Source organism: Phalacrocorax aristotelis, chromosome 7 (genome assembly GCF_949628215.1).
Source record: "Phalacrocorax aristotelis chromosome 7, bGulAri2.1, whole genome shotgun sequence".
Lineage (NCBI taxonomy): Eukaryota > Metazoa > Chordata > Aves > Suliformes > Phalacrocoracidae > Phalacrocorax > Phalacrocorax aristotelis.
This window is the reverse complement of record NC_134282.1, coordinates 35,144,973-35,171,044: the sequence shown is the minus strand read 5'-3', so window position 1 is coordinate 35,171,044 and position 26,072 is coordinate 35,144,973. Positions and strand designations below refer to the sequence as shown.

Genomic DNA, 26,072 nt, shown 5'->3' with positions numbered 1-26,072 from the left:
GTGTTAGAAGTGTTAGAATTTTGTGTGTACGTGTGGGTTTTTCCTTTTGAAGTAGTGAAATGGGCTTCTAAGTTTGGAAAATAATTTCACAAATACAGACTTCAATTGTGCTGGCATGCCAAGTTTTAATTTTGGCCTATTTTGTTCTATAACAGGCTATGTCAAACTGACGTTCTTGCAAGCAGTAGTGTTTTAAACATACTCTGTAGCAAACGTGTTCAGTTTATCATAGCCTTTTATGAGTGCATGTGTTTTCTAAGAAATTAATCATATAACATTAGCTATATTCACATAAACTAGAAAGACATTTTACAAAGGCCATGTGAAAATGTTAAGCTATCTCGTCAAAACACAAATAGATAAATAGGAGTGCATGATTTTAGGCTATGTTGACTATTTTACATTTTATCCTGAAAGGAAATTGAGATGTTTTATATTTAGTGTTCCTGATACTTCCCTGAAGAATTTGGTTCCCATCTCTGACAGCCAAGAGCCTAGAAAACTTAACCAGTTAACCACTTCAGCAATTGTAATATTTGTGCATGAATTAGCAATGACAGTAATTTTTGTACAGATTGTCCTTGTACTGAATGCAAAATAATATGATACTCAGATTAACAAAAATATCTTCTAGTTCTGGAAAAAAAATCTGAAGCTAATAGAGGAGATGGAAACAAGTTACTGAAAATTATTTTGCATCCTTTATTAAAAGCAAACTGAAAAGCTTACTCAAGTGACGTGCTTAAAATCAGAGGCTTCACCAGCTGGGTTTCAGACTGTGATGCTGGTGATCCAGCCCCTTTGTGCCGACACTGGATTGTATCTATCTTGCGTTTTGTTTGGGGTTGGTTTTTTTGCCCCAAAGGATATCTGGTGTTTACAGGATTTAATATGACCATTTAGAGAAACAGAGTGAATCCATACAGTGTCATATAAATTTTAATCCATCCCATATGTTTTTGACTGATAAAATGTGCTTTGTCAACATGGCCAGAAGTTACCCGTAGTCTCAACAAAACCCATTTTTGAGCTCATTGCTGTTATGATTCAGTGTTGATAACAGAGGAGGGAATCTGACTTGAGGTGACAGTGCTGCAGCTTGTGTCGATGGACTACAGTCACTTTGGCAACCTCCATACAGAGGGTGGTGTGGGGTGGCATGGGTTCTGTGCAGGCTGCGGGACCTGCTGCTTAATTTTCAAGTCTCGGTGCAGGCGAATGGTTTTTGTCTTTTGTACTGAACTTAGACAGTACTTTGTTAGTATTCAAATTTTATAGCTAATTAAGGTTAGACTGAGTTTTATTTACGCCTTCTGCAATCAGTAGATCTTCTAAATAATAACAGGAATGATATTTCATGTAACAAGTCCTGAATAGTGGCAGACAACGTGCAATAGGAAGATATAATCTCTCTTACAAAGGGTTGTACAAAATACCTCAAACTCCATTTTTATGTTGAAAATTCAGTGCTTGATCTTATATTTTGATACCATGAATGCCATATATCAGCGTCTTTTGCAGATTTCTAGATCACTGATGATGGCTATACAGGTACCTGGAATATGCCCTAAAAGCATCAATGCCAAAATGGAGTTTTTTCTAACTTCTCAAAAGATCACTTGAAACAAAATGCAATAGACTCCAGCAATGCTTTCTGCCTTCTATGAAACCATTGAGCATCTGAGTGTGGGTTCATCAGTGTGTATAAATCACACAAGGCAATTTGTTTAGTGTACTTGTAGATTTAGCTAGCTTAGGATATAGATTTATTAGAGTATTTTTTTCTTAAATGTTTCTGTTTCTAACAAAGGGGATAATAAATATATTTGGATCTTTGTTTAAAGAATTACCAATAGCATTTCTTTGTCAATCACTGCATCATTTGCTGGTAAAGGAGTATTTTTTAGATACTGTAATAAAAGCTGGAATGATGTAAATAATTTTCTGATCTGTAGTCCATACTGAAGCATTGTGATAAGTTTTGTAGTTACACGTTTTAAAAGATCTATTTAATGGTTTTGTTTATCCAAAGTAAAAGCATTGTCAAATAATTTATGAGTATAATCTTTGAACAATAATTACCAGTTTAATTAAAAAAACACCACCTCTGCTGTGTGCCATGAAGAGCTGACTGAGATGAGCCTCAGCACTGCCTTGGAATACGCAAGGAGTCCTCACTGGCCTCATATCCAAGATATACAGTGAAGTTCTGTTATACTACATTTAATTTCTAATTCTTTTCTGCATTTGAACCTAGGACAGTAAGCAGATGCTGGAGATCTTTCATTGACTAGAATCTTCCTGGGACAACCTTACACTAATGCAAATTCCTTACTGGTTTTTCCTAGGAATAGAGGAGCATTGGACTGTGTAGGCCTATTGTGTTGATTCTGGCTTTGTGTGTTTAAAGGAAAAAAGAATCACCACTATCTGTGCCTTTTCTGGGAGTGGTTTGGGGATAAGTCGTAAGAACAGAAAAATTATTTTGGCGATACATTTGAGTTGTCCTTGCTAATCAAAATGATCTTCCTGTTCTTTGTATGGTTTTTTTTTGGTGTAGTAGTGTTTATGCAGAGTTTACAGTGTATTACATAAGTATTTCAAGTATTTAGCTATTGCTGTGGATTAAATGTTACTTAAAACCAGAACTTCATGTGGTGCTGTGGAAAGTGACAGATTTTTTCAAATTAGGTAAAAGTATTTACTTGAAACTGTTTGCATAATATGATGTTAGTAAACTTAGACTGGATCGTTTATCTCACTTGAGTGCATGATAGAACTTGTTAAGGCAAGTATTCACAAATAGGTTGTCCTAATAAATTGTAATGTGTTCTGTTATTCTAAGTAGTTTAAGAAATAATGAAACTACTGCTTCTCCATTAATACCTGTGCTGTCTCTTGCATCTGTCAGTGTTTAAAGGGAGAGTTAGCTTGTTTTCTAGATGACTGTATTCTGTTCAAATAAAGTCAAATTCACTGCTAAGACTGCTTCTTACATGACTTACTGTCCTACGCACCAGAAGGCAGAAGATTCCTTTAGATATACTTCCCTATTCATCCAAATATTTTTACTTGTCAGAGTTATAAAAGCACCCGAGTTAAGATGATAAACAAAGGGCTTTTTGTGTTAACTTGGACTGCTGCTTTCGTTTTGCTATGGATTCCACATGTAATTATTTATTCTTTCTGATCATAATCTTAAAATTAAGGACAATACTCCACTGTCTTGTAAGAATGAATATATTAATGATTACAGTGTGTTCAGATAATGGTTTTAGAGGCCACAGAACTGTACATGATACAGAGATAACAGCTAAGTGTATACAAGACATCTAAGTCCAAGAAGTTAATGAACTCAGGTAGTTCATACATGAGAGAAGGGATGTAGCTTCAGACTAGCTGAGACCCGAGGCCTTACTTAAATGTCTTTCATTTTCTTTAAAGAATATTTTCTATTACAGTTTTTCTGTAGTAAAAGTGGTCCTTGTTTTCAAGTTTTAATTGGAGTTATTTCTATTACAACATGAAAAACTGCTAAAATAACTTGAGAGTACCCTTCACTGGTTATATAGCTCTTGGCTTTAATCTGGAGAAAATTCAGCTTCACAAAAAAAAATTTTAGAATATCTCTGATTTTACAAAGAGAACTGAGCAGCTTGCTATTTTTATCTGTGATTAATTTGGCATTTGGCTTTCCAGTTAAAGTACTCTTCAGTGCACAGTAAAAGCTGCCATCAGCGAATTTACTGGAGATTCTCAGAACATACTTTAGCGGGGACCTTCAGCTGTCAACTCCTGCTAAGAAGGATCCTTTGAAAGAGAGCAGACGTTACTCATGTAATTGTTTAGGCTTTCACTTAATGCTGCTGTTAATACTAACATTTTGCTTCAAGTTCAAAGCAGCCAGAAAAAAATGGCTGCTTATTTGTAACTATTTTCTAAAACACTAATAATATGACATAATTAGTGTGTGCCAGATGATGCTACATAAAATATTTAGCAAAATGTTAGGCATGTAACCAAGACAGTTTAATCCCTTTATATCTTAGAGCATCTGTTTTGCCTAGCTAGGACCCAGCTGCCAGCAAATTCATAGTTATGTAATAAAACCAGTTTTCTGTGTCCTGCACATTTGAGCAACAACTCTGTTTAACATGGTTAACTAGACATCACGGCTCTGAAATGCATTTACTGCAATGCACGTATGCTGCTAACAGAACTACAGATTTTTACCTGATAACCTTATGTTAGAAACACCAGATACAGCACAGTGGTGGACCAGTTGTCATCAAAACCCACAGAACTGCAATTTCAGCAGAAACACTGCCAGTAGTTTTTGGAGCAATCAGAAAATATTAGAACTCCAGTATATCACAAAAGAATAGAATAGGTGATTTTGTGCCATGCTATGGGCTAAAATAAATTTTTATTTACCCTAAAATCTTGGGTTGACCACTGTCTACACACTGAGCATTTCAAACAAGAGTCACATGCTGCCTCCTCTAACATGTATTGCAGTTGTGGAGGACATGGTGTGTACAAATGGATTCTCAATATATAAAATGACCGTATTTCTTACAGAGCATTTAAATCAATATAACATGTCACCAGAAGCATGCTGGAAGAAACTACTGTGAAAGCAGCTGCTTTTTGAATGGCTTGTACAGACTGCATTATGCCTTCCACAGACATGCACAACCTAAATATGGCTGCAGGATAAGATAATACAGAAAGCAATGAGTTTAGAAGTTAAGACAGGGATTGAAATGCTTAAGTACTCTGTTTTGGTTGTCAGAGAGAGTAATGATTTACACAAAGAGACGCACTATTTTTCCACAAAATTAACAGGATATAAAAGAATTTTTATAATCGACAATGTGCTTAATGAAATTACTATTTTGGGTAATTCTCATTTTAGGAAGATACAAAGTTGCTAAAATTATTCGAGTTGAGTAAATCCATGTTTTCTGAGGGATCTGGTATACAGCACTTCTCATGTAGCAGCTGATTAACACTGTGTAAACCCGTTTAAGCCCTTCTTTCCAAATTTTTTCTGTCTGTGAAAATCTTAAGCAGTATCTTAAATGTAAGAAATGCATTAATACTAGCTGTGTCTATTTTTTGTGGCAATGCATACGCTGTACATTGCCATTAGGATGATTTAGGAAAAATCACTAATTATATTTCACACTTAGTGCATTTAAAGTTGTATTTTGTAACAGCTTGTTATTTTTCTGATATAGAAAAAAGTGGGGTTTTTGTACATAGTATTGATTAGGTATGTTATACATCTATAATGTACATAAAGATGGAAATATCCGAGGTCATCTTAGCTTGCAGCAGTTTTATCTATTTTCGATTAAAAGTTCCAAACCACTGTGATTTCGAAATTTAAAAATAACCTACCAAGTTTTTCATATGGAATTTAAAAATTAGTTTAATATTTTTCTTTTCACTGAAAATCACTTCAACTTAACCCCTCCCCAAAACATGATTTAAAAGAAACAAACGTTGACCCAAGTGGATTTAGCATTACAATTACTGAAGGTTTACGCTGCAGCTGCTGCTGCCGCCTCTCAGTGAGGCAGGGTAGGTCGCTGGGGAGGGAGAAGCGGCGACCCCAGCTCACCAGTCAGCCCTAGTCAGTCCCCAGTCACAACCAGCGCTTCTGGGAGCCTTCATTCCATCCGGGTAGCGAGGGGTTCCTCGGCGCGCAGCGCCCAGCAGGGCGGCTGCAGCGTCCCCGCCGAGGTACCTGCCGCCGAGCTCCTTCCCCCAGCACCTGTCTCCCTCACAGGGAACTTCCCCTCACAGCCCGAGGGGGAGGCGGTGGCCGCTGCCCGCCCGAAGCACGGCCCCTGAGACAGGCGGTTAGCGGCAGGGCTCTCCGGCTGGCCCCACACAGCTCCACACGCCTCCCACACAGCGCGGGGCCACCAGGCGGTACCTCTGGGCCACCCCCGGGACGGGCCGAGGGGAAAAACCGACCTGGGACGATGCGCTGCTAAGGCCGCTGCGTAGGGTCCAGCTGGCCGCCCTCGCCCCCGCCCCCGCCCCCGCCCCCGCCCCCTCCCCCTCCCCCCGCAAGGCGCTCTCGGTTCCCGCTCCCACCCCTCGCGCCCCCTCAGCTGCTTGCCGGCAGGGCGTGGCCAGCGCTGCCCGTTAGGAGCAGCGCCCCGTGGCTGTGTCCTGTCCGCGCCGCCGGGGCTCGGAGGCAGCGGGGTCCGTGCCCTAGCTATGGCCGAGCGCGGAGTCTGGCTGCGCTGCCACCACCCCTTGCTCCTCCTCACCTGGCTCTTCGCGCCCTTTCTCGGCCAGTGCGGAGCCGGCCCCGCTGCCCGCGCCCCGTACGTGGGTAAGGGCGGCCCCGTGGGGGTGAGGGCCGGCGGGGCACCCCGGCGGCGCCGCTAGGGAGGGGTGGGCGGGCGGCAGGCGCTTCAGCGAGAGGCTGGGAGGGTGTCCGTAGGGAGGGCAGAATCAGCCGCGACTTACGAGCCCTGTTGAACCCCGGCTTTCGTGTAAACCCGGTGTTGTGCAGGGGTCGCTTGCCGCTGGGAGTAGGGGCAGGTTGTGCCGGGCCGCCGCTGCCCCCCCCGGCTCTTCGGTCCTCCGTCTGCAGCCCGGCTCCGGCGGGCCGCTGGCAGCGGCGGGAGTGCGGGCAGGCGGAGAGCGCGTTTCGTGTGGAAAAATGAGGCGTGCTCTTGCGTGTGGGGAGAAATGCCGCCGGGGGGTCAGGCGGCCGCGCGTCACGCTTCGTTTTCCCCGCCATCAACTGCTGCCAAGACGAGGCTAAACTGAGGCCGGTGGCAAGGCGAAGCGAGGTTCTGGCGGTCGCGGAGGAGTGCTGAGGGAGGGATTGCTGGAATTCGGCTAGTTTTTAAATAAATGAACGTGACCTACAGAGCTGCCCCTTTCACAGAAGAGGGGGAAAAATGCCTTCGCCAGACTACGGCTTTTCAGGTGCATATCAGTCTTGACTACCACGGGTTTCATTACACAGTTGTTACGCTTTTTAAATTAATACATAACGATTTGAAGTGTCGTAGCTTTCAATTTTTGCTCTCACTCAGGTGAGGTATGATTGTAGATCTGTGGTGGATGCTCTTTGCATTTGCAGCTGCTATGGGGGTAAATTTATAGAATATATTTTAATAATTGTGGTATTGCACATGGATCTGGCTGCACATAAAAACGTCCCTTTTAAGAATTTCTAACAAAATTCTTTTTAGTTTGTTTATGCGTTATTTCTCTGACTTCAAAAGAGTCAGTCTCAATTCAATCAGGGTGTAACTTTAAGAGTTGAAGGACGTGAAATAGCATGTGAAGCTGAAGTGTTTATAGAATTATACAAAAATTGAAGGAGGAAAATCAATGCTCTTACAAAGAATTATTTAGAAATAGTTATTTCAAAACTTAGCAATGTACCAATAAATTATGTAAAAGCAAAGTTTTGCGGAACATCTTCAATGAAGATGTTTTGAAACTACAATATTTACAAGTAGAAAGGAAATGAATGAAAAATATAATTTACTTTCTTTAATAGCTCAAAACTGGAAAAAAGGGTCGTAAGTATGGTCTAAGGAAAGTAAATTGTATTGACATCTCAGTTTTAATGCAACGCACAAACACTCAAGTCTTGTTAAATGTGATTTTAAAAGACTGTTCTTGATCTCGGTGTTTGGGAAAGTAGTATTTTTTTATCAGGGCAGAAGATATTACTATGTGAAATTATTATGTTACATTATATAGTATATAATGACTGTGTAGAATTACTGTAGTTAGGTTAAACCAAGTTTTGCCTTTTGGCACAAGCTGACAGTTTTGACTTCATTGAGAACTGATCATACATAGTGAGGATGAAATTTTCTTTTCACAATTTGTTTGCTCTAAAATAAAATGAAATTTGCTATTATGAAGATGAACCTGTTATTAAGTACTTGTATAGTTTCCCACTTGTCAGAACAGTAAAACCTGATTTTTGTATCATAGTATATGTTCTGTAATCTCCTACTCAGTGTCTGGTGTTGAGCGGAGTATCTGATTTCTAAACAGAGTATCTGATTTCTGTGAGCCGCAGGATTGCATGTTCCAGTGTAGCCAAGACTGGAATCAAGCTGTGTGATCAAATGCTACTGTGGCAGAAGGTAATGCCAGCGTGCAACTTCTGCAGTGCCCAGGGATGTACCGGCAACTTGTGAGAAGCCCAAGGCCTGTGTCTCATTTGCATGAAGGTCTTATTTACATAAATTGTGGATTTGTGTTTACTTCTATGATGCATACCCTCTAAATCTAGATGACTAAATGGTTCTACTTCTAACGTTCTCATACTTGTTCTTCCTTTTACTCCTTGCACTATCTGCACCTGTATACACACTTTTCGCTGCTTGCATTCAGCACTCCTCAGTGCTGTCTTCAGTCCATCTTCCCTCCTTACTGATAGGTCAACAGTCTGTGAAAGTGACGCAGTGGTTAAAAGTGGTGTAAAAGAGATGACAAAATCCTGGATCTGTAAAAGCAGAAGTCCCCCTGGCTTCAGAGCGACCAGAATTTTTACCGTGAAGCAGCCTGACATGAGGCAGCCTTTTCATGTGTCCTGGCTTTTTGGCAGAGAGAAGGATCACAGTTCTGTCTGCTGAAAGCTGAGTGGACAATGTTAGTGTCAATGAACTCACGAGGAAATGCTGTGCATTGGCACAGACCTGTAATGTTAACGCTGTGGGTGGCTGTTAATCAGGAGAGTCCTACTGGCGATAGCTTCGCTGTAGAGTTCAGGAAGCTGTTTGGCATATTGTGTGTATTTACCGTGGAATCCATAGCACAGGTATTCAGAAAGCGCCAGTTAGCTCTTCATTTAAAGACCGACTGTCAGTCCACAGTTGATCTTATTTCATGATTTGTTATAAACTACATGGCAGTATATTATGGTGTTATTAATAAAACTTGTAAATGCTTTCATTAATATGGGCTGTGATGCTAAGCTATTAGGGGATAGTTTAATTCTGCTTTCCAATTATCAAGCCAGAAACTTCAATCTTTCAATTTTGAGTTGAATGTAAGGAACATCTTTCCTGCTTTCTATGAGCAGCTGTTGCATATCTATTCATATTGGTAAGTACTAAGTAATATTGCAGTTCAAAATCCTTGATAGTTTCATGTCAACAATGTGTCATTTTATTTTGCTTCTGGTTGGCAGGAGACTGGTGTGCTAGGCAAGAGAGGAGGCAGAAATCCTCCCAATAACTTGAAAGTCCTGGAGTAAAGGAGAAATCATAAAAGCTCCTGCAGCAGCTAGCAGCTGCCAGGCATGTGTTAATACACAGTGATAGAAATACAAGGCTGTCACTTTTGTTCTCTCAACTTTTGAAATTGCAGGATGACCTCTGAACAAAAGAGAGCAAAACAAATTTGCAAAAAAAACCACCAACAAGAAGTGGTCAAGAATAGCCTCCTTTTCCATGCTTGTAGGTGTTGTGATGGGCTTTAGCTTTATTTTTTAAATGGGAGAAAAAGATACTTACAGGAAATACAGAATGTAATAGCTGGCTTTTCTGACTTTTTTAAGTAAATGGGTAAAAGTTAGTAATCCCACTTTGACTTACAGGCATTCTAGTAAATATGATTTTGATCTTTCTAAATGCTTACTGTTAACTAAACACTTGACTGTTAGAGACTGGATTCTTGGCAATTCCTGAAGCATAGAAGGAAAAGTAGGCAAAAACATTGAAGTCCATACAGAAAGTATGACTCACAATCCTTTTAAAGGGAGGGGGGAATCAGTACAGAAATAAAACTTCCATTTTAGACATCATTTAATAGATAACATATATTTTCTGCTTAATGAAGTAGTGGTGGGAGATTCTTTAAAATGTAAAGGGAGTCTTAGAGAGAGATCCCTGTAGTTAATATTGAACATGATCTTGTTCTACTTTTTTCTGCATGCTGCAGTATAAATCTGACTTGCAGTTAGAATTGTCATAATTGACCAAAATATTGTAATGTGACTAGATTTGTTTGGGCAAAAACTGTAAACTTGAAGGAGGAAGAGCACTGATGCTCACTAGAATGAGTTAGTTTGTAGGAAAGATGGGAAACTTTTTTTCCCCCTCTCAAAGTGACCACTGAACAGTTTTTAGAGAAAGATTTAAACAGTTACCATTGTGCTTCTAGACTTCATAGTGCTTCCTTTGTTATAAATTGTATGTAAAATATGTTACTTGAAAAAAATCACAGTATCATCTTAAAAAATACTAGTGTACTGAAGGCAGGTGCCCTGTATATATTAATTCACCTTCCTGGTTTGTAGGCAATCTATTAATTATATTGTAGTTTGTAGTAGTTCGATTTGTGGACAACGGTCTATATGCTGTGGTAGCACACTGTTAAGGAATCTAATGTTAACTACAAAGTAAAGATTTTTTATAGTCCTTGGTAGTGGTGTTTTTCATTATAGTGGTATAAGATTATAAATCTGCACTAGTAATATATAGTACTTCTGAATCTACATCTTAACGTCAGGCTTCTAAAAAACAACCCTTTCCCTTCTCCCATGGATCTCTTTTGAAAACGCAGCAAGTAGGGATCCAAAGAAAACCTGAAATCATTAACACTCTATTATATCAATTAGAAAATGCTTTGAACTACCTTGTTTAAAGTAAAAGGACGTGTGTTATATGTGCAATCCCAATGTGGTTCTTAGACACTTTATCTAAGGAAGTGTGGAGGAATATAGAGTTCAAAGAAAGTTTATTCTTTGGAGAAACATGGACTGTGATGTTTTGTCATTTAAAAACAAACAAGTAAAAATTTATTAAAAGATATGAGGTAATACTAAATGTTTCACCGGTAATTCTTGTAAAAAGAATACTGCTGTTAAATCATATTATGAGGTTAGGAAATTTCATCCCATAATGATACAGTAAGAAACAATGTAAAAAGACAGATTTTTACAAGAGACTATAATTTTTTGTAATTTATCTGAAGTATTTAAGCGGTCTGTCATTAGCAGCTTTAGTGAAATTTCAGCTTAAGAATGCTAACAATGAGTAGACATGTACATGTTTTGTCATGCTATTTATGCATCTGAGACCTATGTAATGCTTCCTCTTCTTTTCTAAATAACTCTTCCAAAGTACTTTTATTAAAGGAGTTTGTTAAATGTTTAAGGAGGAAATGGTAGGACTGAATTTGTAACTAAAATTGTGTCTGAGGTCAAGTGTTTAATTAGAATTTCTACTTACCATTATGTCAAAAGTGTGTTCCAACTACTTCAAAGTTTTAAAAAAATTGAATCATTTGTCTGCTTGGTGCGTAACTGTTCGTCTCCTTTTTGCAGAATTCAAATTTTGGCCATCCAGCATTTTCTCATGTGATATAAGTTTTGTTTACTGAATGTGGAATCACACTGAGAGGGAGTGAGCAGAGAAGAGTTTCAGGTGTAAACTATAAACATTGTCATTGGGATTTGTCACTAAAGGGTATAGAGAACTTACCTTTCATATAGACTGCAGAAGTTATCTCACCTCAACAGAAATGAAGCTGCACAAATACAGGCATGCTTAAAATTGCCCTTCAAAGGCTACAGATCTTCCAAGTTTTTTTTAGTACAGTGAGCTAGTAGCAGGGGTGAGTGCTTCCGTAATCTCTTACCATCTGATTTAGTATGAGACTTGTACTCCGGAGTTGTTTGTTTGCTAATCTTCCTTAGTTGTAGGTCTTAACCCCTTTCTGCTTTTGTCCAACCACCACAACCAGTCTGCTGCTTTAAGCATATTTTACCTCTTTTCCTCTCTTCTGTACCTTTTTTCTGCTTGCCACCAGTTCTTCACATTTTTTTATTAGTGTTAACGCTAATAAGTAACTAAGAGTTACACCCTTTATTATAATCTTAAAAGCATACAGACACATGGAATAGACAAATTAAACACATGCACTTTGTGTAACAAGAGCTGTGTGATCCTATTAAATAAAATATGGAGAAGTAGGGGTGGTTATTTATTTGATTTTTGCCAACTCTTAGTATATTGTTACCATCTCCAGCCTCCTCATGGAGTTCTCCTTTATATAAGATGCTCTTTATAGACCAGTATGCCCTAGGTTATTAATAAACCAAATAAACTAGAAATATTAAAAAGCATGGATATTTCTGTGATATTAAAAAATAGGTGAAATATATCGTTAGTAAATGTGGTCAGCTTAATAAATCAGTGAGTATCTGTAGTCTGAGTGTAAAATGTTTGAAAAAAATTCTGTCAGTATATAAAAGTGGTAAAGGAATATGTCTCCATTTAGCATGGCAGAGAAAATACTGTGTTTTAAGAGAAGCTTAATCTGGAAACAGCATGTACCCTGAAGATCCTGTATTGCTATACAGGAGGTCATCTTACAGGAACACAGAAATGGTGAAAGTGCAACTTTGCCTCTGCATTGCTTCAAGGTCAATTAATGGAGAGAGAATACCCAGCTGCATAGTCATTCTCAAACTGTACAAAAAATTCAGTTGAGAGTTGTAACTGTAAAAGGGAACTGTAATTAATGCTAATACAAAAATCAAGTATTTATGAAGCATTAGGCTGAAATATACACAAAACTATCCATAATGCAGGAAATAGAGATATAGAGGTAGAGAAATTAAGTTGTGTCTTCAGGAAGCATTGTTTTGTATGGGTGGAAAAAGCAGGACTTGGTAAATCCATATATAGTTGCAAATGAGAAAAATTCCTTGACTAATGAAGATACACTGAACCTAAGGTATCAGTAAAAATAAATATAATTTAACCTAATAGCTGTGAAGGTAACTTGCGTGTATGTAGTATTCTGTTGCTGGATCCTTTTTGGCCTGTGTGTTTTCATGTATCCACCTGAGGTATTATCGGTGGTACAATGCAAGTTGCCCCTCAGTTCTTCACCATTACACAATCCACACATCAACAATCTTGAAATGGAAAGGTATTAAATTGTAGAGCAGGTACAAATAATACCCCTTGAAGAACAATAGGTTGCTGAGTTTGCAAATGAATGAAATAGAACTGTAAACTGATAGATTTGTATTTTGAAACAGAAGGGTGAATTGTCTTAAAACCCAAATGCTGATTTGACCTGCAACAAGAACTGTTCAGCAGCATGTTTGTGCATGGTAAGATTTGGAGGGAAAAGGAAAAGCTCCCACTTTGCTCACCTCATTCCTTAAGCTACATTCTGCTTTTGCTCCTACTATGAAATTTCAGAGAAAATCCAGTTAGTATTTATAATAGTTCTGCTGGACTGACCCAAACCTACAGTGCAGAAGGTAGGGAATTCTCCTGTGGTTGGGCTCTGTAGTGCTTTGGATGTTTTGTCAGAAGGATCTGTAAATGCAGCCTTTTTCAGTGCAGCAAAAGGTGCTGCTGTCATGAGAGCACATTGATGAATGGGAGGGAACTTAAAAACTTACGTTGCCTGTCGCAGTTGTCTAGGCTGCAGTGGTCACATAGAACTAGCTTAGGTCAGTTTAAATTAATGGCTTAAATGGTGTTAGCCAAGTCTCTACAACAAATGCAACCCATCAAACTTTGATCAAAATCAAAGGTAGATTTTGCAAGTTGTATTGAGATGAGAACTGATACCCTATGCAAGTATGATGTTACCTGACATAACTGTAAATTTAGTAATCCCAGGCAATTCTAAAATTTTTTTCCTCTTCAATGTCTAATGATCTCTGATTTACTGAATATTGATGGACTTCAAATAGAAATTGTCTATACTGCCTTTACTTGATACTTTTGTTTCCTTTATGTTATTTTGTGAGAAGGGTTAAATACCATCAGTGTATTTTCTGCATGTAGCATTCACTACTTTATCTACTTCCATTATGTTCACTAAATTCACCTCCTCTCTAAACAAAATAATGTTAATCTTTTAAATCTCTCCTTGTATGGATGACTGTCTCTGGTTTTAATCTGTTTATTATATTCTCTGGTGCTTTTCTGTTTCTGATATATATTTTTATTTTTAGATGGATGCTGTTAGTGAGCACGTAATTTCTAGAAAGGTCATGCCATACATTTATGTAATGGTATAATATTTTAAGAGATGGTTGTGAACATATGTCTTTGTTTTTCTTTGTCCCTTAAACTGACTATAATAATTGTTGGGTCTTTTTTCGGCAGTAGTTTCAGTCAGTTTAAATCTCATTGGTGAGTAGTTAAAATCTTTATCTGAAGCATATGTTCATGTCTTCTGGTGGTTGCTCTGACTTCTGGGAATTGGAGATCCTTTTGGAGCCATTCCTTTCAAGGTGATGCCTGTAGCTTATGCTGCTTCTTGAAGCGGTGGCTCTCTTCAGGTCTTTTGCACTGCCTTTGAAAGCTGTTCTTACTTGGGTTACTTAGCTAGACACATTTCTTGCCTTTTTTTCCCCCTGCCTCCATATCTTCCCCAAGTCTGTCCTTCTCTTGTTGTTTAGGTGGTATAATTTTTTGCTTGGGTTCTCATAATGGAGAAACCTTAAACTTGGCCATTTTTTAGGGTAGCAGAGTTTCTACTGATACACTTCAATGAGACCACACTGGTAAAAACCTCACTTTTTGTGGATTCCCAAAGATAAAGGACAGTGGTTGCTTGATGAGGTGCTTTAGGACAATTTACATATCTCCTTTAAAGTCTGGGCAGCTCTATGCTTGCAGTTTCTGCATCTACAGTACATTTTTTCCCCAATGCTCTGTCATGTATTCCATTCTCTCAGGAGACAAAAGAAGACATTTAGTTTCCTCTTCTTCATAAGCTATACAAAGATTTTTGGCTGTTCCAGGTCATCAGTCTGTCTCCAGGCATTGAAATGACTCCTTGAGAACTGTGAAAAAGAAGTAACTGAATATATACTATTACTTAACTAGAATGGTGCCTTCCAGTCTATATAACATTAGAATAGGTAGAGGATAGACTGGTAAATAGATTGTTTAAGGTACAGAACAGCACGGGGGAAAAATGCTCTACAAGTAGTGCGAAGTGTTTACCTCATAGATGTGACCAAACATTAGAAGAAATAATGTATAAAACATGAAAAGACTGATGTTTCAAACTGGAGTGCAAGTTATGCAATATACTAGAGACCTGAATAGTGGATGTAGGTTTTTAAAAAGTACCGCCTTGCTCTAGAATGATAGAATTTCAGTCCCTCATAGATAAGCTTTCAGTTTTAGAGAAATTCCATAATTGCATGGCACTAGGTAAATGATATAAGTGCATTTTGCCTTTATTATTAAAATCACTGTAATATTCTTGAGTCATAGATTTTAAAAGTGTGATAGTGATGTGGAGAAAGCGGACTCCACAATCTGTAAGATTGTAAAGTAGGTATGTTTATTCAGCACTGGGCAGCACGGAGAGTAGTCCCACCAAAGTCATGCGCACCTGCATGATAGTTTGTCTTGGATTTATACAGTAAAGCATTACATATACATAAGATTTCCCAATACGCCTATACATATGCATTACCTTTCCCCGCTTTGTATTAAAATTAGCCAAAAAAAGTTATTTCCTTAAATCTTTCCCAACTGAGCTTGCGCAGTGCCTCCTTGTGGTGGTTGTCGGGGGTCGTAAAGATGAAGGCTGCTGGCTCCTCTTAGTCACTGCTAGTAGACTTTTTGTTTTTTGCGCAGACTCAGTTATCCCTTGACACTTGTCCAAACTGCAAAGTTGGTTTTAGCTGGTTCTTGAGACAATTTTCTATCCTTATCAGGAATTTGTCCTTCACTGGTAGATTCCGGGCCTCCGTGCTAATTATTTTATGTAGCGGCCAGATAAGCGTTCTGCAACAATTAACTTTCAACGGGATAAGCATTCAACAACAGAACAGTTAACTTTTGGTTTTGCATCTTAAAAGCCCCTTCCTCCTTTCAGTAGTGCTATGGAGATGCTAATAAAACCAGGTAATTTTATAAAATTCTTCCAAGAATGTGGCCACACTTCCAGAGAAAAGGGGATGAGAAATTTAACTCTGCATAAAGATAGCTGTAGCTCTTTGGGCACAGGAATGCAGATGTACACAGTTCATTTAAATCAATGTTGATTAATTACTTTTTTATATAGGTATATCTGAACCTTCTTTTATTGCTAAAAGTGAAGATCGTTTGTTTAAACATTTATTTGAAGACTATCAAAGATGGGTTCGTCCAGTGGAACGCTTGAATGACACAATAAAAATAAAGTTTGGCCTTGCAATCTCTCAGCTGGTAGATGTGGTACGTACAGTAGATAAGTTTGTTTATTTTTTTCCTAATTCTTAAAATTCTGCCACATAATTTTGTATGAAATAAATGTGTATATTTTAGCTTAAACACAATAGATTAAACCTCTGAAATTATTATCAGCATAATAAAAAATGCATTGTAGGTAGAGGCATGAAGAAGTGATTGCAAAGAGGTTGAGAAGATAAATGGCTCTTAGGTTTAGTGGCATTTTTAGCAAGAAAGAAAAGTGAGTGAAATTCTTAAGCCTAGGGAAATGTTTAATTTATTTATTTATTTTCCTCTGGTGCTTATTCACTTCAGAATATTGTTTTCGGGTTGAATTCACTGCTGGTAGCTATAACAGGAGTTTTTCTTCGACATGTTGGCTGTTCCTTTATGTTTCCATAGAAAAACAGTGAGACTCCATAAAATACAGTCAAATAAAAAAATGGGAGGAAAGAGATGCAGAAGGGCAAAAATATCAATTTAACAGTTAAATAATCAAAGGTCACAATTGTATGCTTAAAAAGCTCTGATATAGATATACTTATCAGTGACTGGAATGCTTTTAGAAGTGTGGTTTGTATTTTAAATTACAGACCTCTGTGAACTAAAGCAGCTAGTTATTACGAATGTACCGTGTAGATTTTTTTTTTCATAAAATATGCTTTATTTTGATAGGACGAGAAAAATCAATTGATGACCACAAATGTCTGGTTGAAACAGGTATGTGTAAAATATAGATGAAAAATTCTGAAGCTTCAAAACTGCAAGTCAAAAGTTGGAAGAAACTTTTCTAATTAATTGTATATTCAAAAAAAACCTTAGTAGTTACATGAATTTTTAGTTTACGTAGCAGCTTTAAAAAATGTCCCTGGAAATGCTTTAAAGGATTCACTATTATAAAACTCTTAAAAACAAAGCAAAACAACAAAAAGGTAAATTTAAAAAGCATACCTAATTAAAAGAAATCTGATATGGCATTGCATGGCCATTTAATATACCAAAGTGCATGTCTCCAACCATAGAAGTTACTGCTTCAGTATATAAGTTTTCTTTCAAAAACTGTATTAAGAAGAGTATGGGTTTCTGTAGTCTTTTATATAATAGTTTTATGATCTTTCTCTTCTGGCATATTTGAGATTATTGGATAAACATCACTGAAGAATTTCAGTTTCAAAGATGTATATGGTTGCTATAAAGAGCTACTTTTTCCTCTTAAGCATATTTGTTTCTGGGCAGGAAAAAGCCTCAAGCTTTATAATAATCAGAGTCCAGTGCTAAACTTAATGGCCTCAACTAATCTGGGAAACGCTGCTCACAAATCAGAATGATTTAACTCAGAATGTTTGAAGACCCTGATTACACTTACTAGCTTACTAAATTATTTTTGTTTGGGCTAATCCCTTTGGTGTTTTTCCCCTGTGTTTTCCCTTCTTTTCCAGTAACTGTAATTTCAGGTAAAGTTTTTCTTTTCAGGAAAACTTCGAGACTACTTAGCAAGTATGACATGGCAACATGTTGATGATAACACTTTGTGGCCTCTTAATAGTTTCTGCAGAACTTGTTGCATTTGAACCAGTTCAAATAAAATAAGAACTGACCTGAATATGCGTTCAAATTAGAAACTTTGATTTTTCCTCTTGAGCTTTTAGTTCAAGTACAAAGTAACCAAAGTACCACTTTGCTTTTAGTGGTGCTATTTTTAGTGTTGCTGATAGAAATAGGAACGCCTATCTTGTGAGAGCTGCAGCCTGATTTTTTTTATTGTTTTTGTAATGAAAATGTTTAAATTGCTTTTGATCAGCTTCCAAAGACATTGATATTGGTGCAGAAAAAGCTTTTTTCAAGTTTAATTGTCTATACATTATAATAGCTCTTACTTTTGGATACGTGCCCTGAAAAAGGATTTTAATATAGTAACTTCTGTACAGAAACTGTCAAGTGGCTCTTAGAACAGAAAACAAATATAGATGAGGGAGGTAGATGTCTGTTCAGCAAATTCACTGTTGTACGCAAATTTTAGAAGCAGGCTTGGTTTTGTTTTGGGGTTTTTTATTGCCTTTTTATCTATTTTCATCCAGTCCTGCCCTGCCTAAATCAACTTCACAATAATGATTTTTACATCTTGCATATCTACAGGAATGGATAGATGTAAAATTAAGGTGGAATCCTGAAGACTATGCTGGAATAACATCTATTCGTGTGCCATCAGATTCTATTTGGGTTCCAGATATTGTACTGTATGACAAGTAAGATTTTAATCTTTTAATATAAAATACAATTACTATCCAGGTTGTTTCTAGGAGTCTCATTGGATAGATGCGCGTACATTTAGTAGATCTAAGAATGTGTGGAAGAATTTGCCTCTGAATGCAAATGGTTTTTTTTGCCATGTTAAATGCTTAAATGTTTTGCTTTGCTTCTGTATGGAATTGCTAGTCTCTTTGAAAAGTTTTTTTTCCACTTCTTCCTGTAAACTTTTTTTAGTTAGAAAACAATGTCTTGCTCAGTGCTGGGTACAAACTAGTAGTGTAGAGTGATGGGAAGGAAGCAACTAATTAATGCTGTTTTAAGTCATATTCAGCATGGATTTAAAATGAAGTACACTCAACTGTAAGGTTTTTTTGTTGTTGTTTTTTGAGAACAAGCAGATCTCAGAAGCAATAACTTTTTTGAATTAACCTTTCTGCTCAACTCAGGTGCACATACAATGCTTTTCTATTTCCTGACTTGCTGAGTCAGGAAAAAAGGCTGATCTAGTGACTGTAATTCAAGTTTGGAGATGGCATGCAAGTATTATTTTACCTGTTTCATGACTTTTTTTTCTTCAATAATTGTGATTTGGCCAAATTTAAAAGTATTTATGTTGTATTACCAATAAAACCACCAGAGTTTGGTCATGTTGTTGAAAGTCAGGATTTTTACAACCCTTTCATAAGTGGTTAGGGCTACAGAAAGTTGCACAGATCTTTTTGTGACTTGAATATATTTTCCCTCTTTGAAAGCTGTGGTTCACCTGTGTCAGATTCAGATTGAAAAAAACAAAGTTGACTATGAACACAATACAAAATTTTGGCTTGGAAGGAGGAGGAGGGATAAGCAGCTGAAACAACAATAACAAAACATATTTTCATATATAAAAACACTCACCCCCACCTCCCATTGTAATTGCATGCATATATCTCTCTTCTTTCAGTGCAGATGGACGTTTTGAGGGAACATCTACAAAAACAGTGGTAAAATATGATGGCACCGTTGCTTGGACTCCACCAGCAAACTACAAAAGTTCTTGTACTATTGATGTAACCTTCTTCCCCTTTGACCTCCAAAATTGCTCTATGAAATTTGGTTCCTGGACTTACGATGGCTCACAGGTTGATATAATTCTTGAAGATTATTATGTTGACAAAAGAGACTTTTTTGATAATGGAGAATGGGAAATAGTGACTGCAACAGGGAGCAGAGGAAATAGGACTGATGGATGCTGCTGGTATCCTTTCGTTACATATTCATTTATAATTAGACGTTTGCCACTTTTTTACACATTGTTTCTCATTATTCCTTGTATCGGGCTTTCGTTTCTAACTGTCCTTGTCTTCTATCTTCCTTCAAATGAAGGTGAGAAAATTTCACTTTGCACTTCAGTACTGGTATCTTTAACTGTTTTTCTTCTTGTTATTGAAGAGATTATTCCATCATCTTCTAAAGTTATCCCACTTATAGGAGAGTACTTGGTGTTTACTATGATATTTGTGACATTGTCCATTGTGATAACTGTCTTTGCTATCAATATTCATCATCGCTCTTCGTCTACACATAATGCTATGGCACCTTGGGTTCGCAAGATATTTCTTCACAAACTTCCCAAGCTGCTTTGCATGAGAAGTCATGTAGATAGATACTTCACTCAGAAGGAGGAAACAGGAAATATGAATGGATCAGAATCATCTAGGAACACCTTGGAAGCAGCTCTAGATTCTATCCGATATATTACAAGACATGTTATGAAGGAGAATGAAGTTCGTGAGGTGGGTGTATTAGTCATATTACACTCATTTTGTAGAATTAGAAATTAGAAAACCAAGTAATGATTTACTATACAGTTGCATTATTAAGTGTGTGCCATGGGATTTCCAGCTTTTGTAGTTCACTGGAAGCTGTGTAGTTATTTCCACTGGAAAGCTGTACAAGTAAGGTACAATACTGAGAACTCTTACAGATATTGAGCTGATACAATACAGTCCTTGGGTCCTTGAGTTCTTTAAAGTCTTTTGCTTTCTTCTAGAAGTAAGTTCATGTTGTTAACTACATATTGACAGGACAAGGGGTAATGGTTTTAAACTAAAGGAGGGTGGATTTAGACTGGATATAGGGAAAAGGTTGATTTTTTTTTTTTTTTTTTTTTTTTTACTGTGAGGGTGGTGAAACACCGACACAGGTTGCCCAGAGAGGTGGTAGATGCCCCATCCCTGGAAACGTTCAAGGTCAGGTTGGACAGGGCTCTGAGCAACCTGATCTAGTTGAAGATGTTCCTGTGCACTGCAGGGGGTTTGGACTAGGTGACCTCTAAAGGTCCCTTCCAAACCTAAACCATTCTATGATATTTTCAGAGATACTTGTCTGTTACTAGAGCATGCACCGTAACTGTTCCCTACAGTGCTGCTGGATGTTATTTTCATGATGAGAGAAGTAGGTGTTTTTTCATTTCAATGTTCTACCTGGAGGCTATCTGAAAAATGCATTTGGCATACATTATTTTGCAGCTTTCAACTGCAACCAAAAGTATTTTTTAATGTCCTAGCTTATATTAGTTTAAATGCAAGCTATAGACATATGTCAATCATTTTGTTCTGAGATCAAATGTGGACTAGATGAATTCTTTGAGTGTTCTCTTCTAGCTTTATCATTATTTTCCTCTAAGTTTTATCAAAGGATGTCAAAGGCTTTTTTCAGTTTGTAACTCTGTGGAGAACTTAGTGGATGTTTACACCATTTGGGTAAGAGCATTATGAATCTGCTTTTCTTTCCATGCGTTTTAAACTAGCACCATTGGTATATCAGAGACTTAAATGCTGTTTTCAGGCTAGTGTAGAAATACAGAAGTTTGTTGTGTGGTCTTATGATACTGCTGTTTCTTATGGCAAGGCATGAGATTCTTTAAATTTGTGCAGAAATGACTGTCTTCAAAAGCTGCTGGTTGCTGAGAGCATGGTCTTACATGCTAGCTTAGGAGTAAGCTAACTCCTCTAATGTACCTTCTCAGGACTCAATTCTAACATTATCACAAGGGATCCAGCCTAGATTTTGAATAAATGTATCTGCTGTACTTTTAAAACAGCATCTAATACCCCTGCATTGTATAAACAACACAAATAGAATAGTTTGCTATTAAATACATAATTTCTTGTAAATTAAGGGTTGGTTTTCTTTCTCTTATTGAGAGTACTCCTATTTGACTGTGACAAGAGAGGTGATAAGTATTTTGTTTTCCAGGTGTAATGTTGCGACTCTAAACGTCAGAAATTAATATACAGCTGACTAGGGATTCAGTTGTATTTTATTATTTTGGCCCAGAGAATGCAAGCTTTAATTGTAAAAGTTGTTACTAAAAACTACACAGCTAGTGCTGATGTAGCCATACCTCTTAGGAAGCAGTAGGCTTGGGAAATGTGGATTGCTCCAGTTCAAACCAAAACAATTGTTTGGCAGGGTTTTAATTTGCTTACACAATTATATCTGCTATACTTGCAAAACTGTGTACAGATATGAGTAATCCTCTCAAAAAGGAAAGTAGTCTTGAAAGTACTGTGGGTATTCTCCCTAGTGTAAAATTCAGTGCTGCTGTCCACTGTTAATTTTAAAAATATTTTAAAATTTCTTTTTTTTTTTTTAAATGTTGGTTTGGGTGGGGTGGTTTGGTGGTGGTTCTTTTGGTTGTTTTTGCTGTTTACAACTTTTGCCGCTAGCTCCTGCCTGGGAATTCCACTTCATAGAATGAGGCTGTGGCATGAATTCTAAATCCTGCAGTGTATTAGAAAATTGCCTACTAATTTAATCTCTGGTTGAGGATGTTCAATGCTTGTCAGGGTCAGTTTTTGCATTAAGATCTAGTATTGGTCTATATAGCTTTCCAGTTTTCACAGAGGGAAGTTTGTTCCTGTTCTATCTCATAGTGTAATTGTAAACAGTTATTAAAGGGGGTTAACAGATGGACCTAGTTGGAAGAACATGTACTGTGAAGTGATTAAGAATTGCAGGTTTTGGTATTGTGTATTTACCTGTTCTTGCATATTACTGACTAACTTCTACGCTCTTTGTTTTTTAGGTTGTTGAAGACTGGAAATTTATTGCTCAAGTGCTCGATCGAATGTTCTTATGGACTTTTCTTCTGGTTTCAATAATTGGATCACTTGTGTTATTTATTCCTGTTATTCGTAAATGGGCAAGTATAATAGTACCTACGCATATAGGCAGTACAAATGCATAAAATATTTTTGGATCTGTCTCCTGATATGGCTCTAAAGAGATTTGCAGTAGCTCTATTTCCATGCATGTTCTTTGTAGGCATGTTTCTGATAGTGTAAAAAAAAAATTCAAAACCAGAAAATTATCTTTATATTAAAGCATGGCATCTCTAGGATATACAGAAGTCAATTTGCTTATTGCCAGCCTACTAAGTTACTTCTAAATCAGGTCAGAATTAAAAGGACCTTCCTAGCACTTGCATGTATGATATGTCAAAAAGCATACACTGACACGTAATGCAAAATAGAGGGGTTTAAAAATTCTCCCTTGCATACTATAGTAAATTGAAATAAGCAACTCTACTGTGTAAATATTTGCAAATATTTAATACTCGATATAACAATTTATATATTAATTTGATAATTGGACTACAGTGGTCATCTTTAAAAAATTTTATCAACTCTCTTGAATGTGGTGTAAAAGTATAAAGTTTCTACTGATTAATTTAAAATAATAATAGAAATGCCAGTTAAACTTCCCATACATTCAACACGTAAGTAAAAATAGCAATTTGGCTATGTTTTGCCTTTATAAATTTTCAGTAGAATTTGCTGCTAAACTTAAAACCTTGTTAATTCTATCATACTAACATGAACATTTAAAACAGTGAACCTTAAAATGCTTACAGGATACGTGTATATTGATATCTCTGTATCAGCTATGGAAAGGAAGGCAAAGATAATTGAATGAGTTCCCAAGTTGCACAAGTATTCTAATAGACCGGAACATTCAGATTTCTTTATTCTTGATTAAGAACTTGATACAGATATTAGTTGCAAACACGTTAATCATGTCCTGCTTTTGTGTGCTTCTCAGAATTATGTTTTTAAGCACTGATAGAAAGAATCTGGGGAATGCCTTTCTGAAGGAAATGGGTTGAAAATTATTATGCTGTGTAACTAAATACAGATTATTAAGTTTTCACACATTTTTTGTTAAACTGAACTTGGAACGCTACCTTTGGTAGGTTCTCTTACTTATAGAACCATATGTAACACTAAGCAGCAAGGACTTAGAGCTTTACGTACTTTCTTTTTTCTGAGTGTTGAAAACTAACTTGCAACTTTTAAATTATTCCATGAAAATACATGCTTTAAATACCGATTTAAAATTCTTTATGTTCTTTCCAATGCCACCTTTCTTAAAAGCTTTATTTCTGCAAGAGACTCTAAAACAGATGGGGATTTTCCTACATCAAAGTTTTGTCAGTGTACTTCATAATATAGTTGCATCCTGCAGGGCTGATACAGTAATGCCAAGCTAGAGCAAGTCTTGTGAAGTTTTTATTTGCTTAAATTACTACACTAATAATATGTTTAGGTGAGAAGTTTAATGTAAACTGTGGTATCTTTTGATAAGGTAAGTTTTTATAGTGGTTATGAATTTGGAAAACATACATATTTCCTACCCCCTCCATATCTCCTTTAGAATAGCACTGTTTAGCACTGTACTGATTATAATAGTGATTGCTTATGTCATAACTTATATAAAATTGAATATTCATTTCAAATGGTTTTCACCTGTAGGATATTCTTGGTTTTGTGTAGCTTTTTGAGGCTTACAGGTAGGGAAATTATGCCAGGCAAGCCTTTTTTTTTTTTTTTTTTTTTTTTTTTTTTCCCCCTCCACATTACCAATGTATAAATGGTTCTGATTGTAAAGGGAGTCACTCTTCCTTTTCAGGTATACAATTACACCTGGCATTGGATATCCATATCTCCTCTGTTCCCATCTTAATTAATTTTAAAGGTGAATCTACAAAGATTATCTGATTTAATCCATTAATATAATAATTTTAACTTTCTCAGTATTATTAAGATTAAACAGTGCATCACTGACTCTTTGTTGGGAGGTTGCAGAAATAACTTTGGATATCTTATTTACTCTTCAAATGCAAAATTTCTTTTCGTAGTCCTCCTTGGGTTTGAATTACTGAAGTTTAATCTTACCTGAACAGAAAGCAAAGTTTAAACAATAGATTAGCTATATATATTACCTTTTTAAACTCCCCACCTCCTCTCTTTCCCCTTGTTAAATGATGTCTGTAGATGGCCTCATTATATCATATTGGCAGCATACTGGCCAATGGAGTCCCAGTCTTTATACTACTAACTTAAATTTTTGCAAATGCATGAATTCCTTGTAGTCATTCTACAGTCTGATAATGGTAAATACAGGTAAGATAGCTGATACTGGAATCCTTGGGGCCTTCAGCTTATATTATAAAATAAAATAATTTTAATAGACTCAGAAGCATGGACCTTTACTTACATGACTTGTTTCTGAATGTGTTGAACTGTAGCTAATGCTACCTTATATAGGCTTTTGTCACTCAGTCAAAATAAATGAATAAAAGCACAATTTTCAACAGCTTGATTCTCTTTATTTTCATAAATGTTACATCACTTGATACACTGTATTTCAAAAAAGTTTCCAGTTCAGTACAGAATATTACAGAATTTTACAGAATATTTTCTCATTACTGTATTTTGTTGCATTCTTTATTCATGCTTTTAGGTTACCTGCAGTTACTGATAAAAAACAAAAATTCAATGTATGGCTAAGAAGCAATTTTAGCATACTTTACAGGACTATTTTGTATCTAGCTGCTGTCCCTTGTTACAAAACACTTCGCTATAGCAGGATGCTTCTGTATCCATACTGTCCTATCAAAATATTTTAATCCTTTGCATAACCTGCAGATGCATCTTAGTGTGTGTTTCACTTGTAGAGTTTTAAACATTATTAGGTTTGAATAGTTTGTTTTTTCTGACAGTGTCTCATACATTGAAATATGGGGATTGTCAGAGTTTACATTATGGCTGCTTTATTACCATCATCTATTATTTACCTATTTGTTTTCCTTTTGTAATAAACCTGCCCATGGTCCTTTCCTCCCACTAAGTCAGTTTATACACCAGGTGGCAATGTCTGCATTCTAGCAATTTGGTATGTATGCTTCCTAAACAATTTTATCCTCATGAGGGCATTCATTGAACTCAATATGAACTTACTCCCAGAAGATTCTGTTGTGGTCTGAAGAGACTTGACTCATGGAAACAGATCTAGTAGTCATAGTATTCAACCTGTCTTGAATTCCCAAATATTCATGTAATATTCAGTTTCTTTATCAACCCTTTCTTAAACCATTCCTGCAGGGTTTAATATACTACCTACATCTTTTCCAGTTTTTGCAAAAAGTAGCTGTCAAGCATAGCTCATATTACTTTGAGATTAGCTGTCATAAAGGTTGAAAGTTGGTGCGTTTTTTGGTTTTTTTTTTTTTTTTTACATTTTCACATTTTTAACAAAGCCGCCTTGGTCAAGCAAAGTTGAGGC

At 36.8% G+C, this 26,072-nt stretch overlaps 1 protein-coding gene across 3 annotated transcripts; it reads left to right on the top strand.

The window, feature by feature from the left end:
* Window positions 1-6,171: 6,171 nt before the first annotated feature.
* On the top strand, window positions 6,172-25,258 carry CHRNA5 (cholinergic receptor nicotinic alpha 5 subunit). Of its 3 annotated transcripts, none has more exons than XM_075099981.1 (6): window positions 6,172-6,355; window positions 16,066-16,217; window positions 16,887-16,931; window positions 18,348-18,457; window positions 19,405-20,236; window positions 22,534-25,258. In XM_075099981.1, exons 1-6 carry the CDS (start codon window positions 6,238-6,240, stop codon window positions 22,693-22,695), a joined length of 1,419 nt encoding a protein of 472 aa, XP_074956082.1. In that variant the 5' UTR covers window positions 6,172-6,237; the 3' UTR covers window positions 22,696-25,258. The 3 variants fall into 3 exon arrangements, with proteins under 3 accessions (XP_074956082.1, XP_074956084.1, XP_074956083.1); XM_075099983.1 differs by lacking the exon at window positions 22,534-25,258 and having other exon boundaries at window positions 19,405-19,698; window positions 20,078-20,172; XM_075099982.1 differs by having other exon boundaries at window positions 6,249-6,347.
* Window positions 25,259-26,072: the final 814 nt, after the last annotated feature.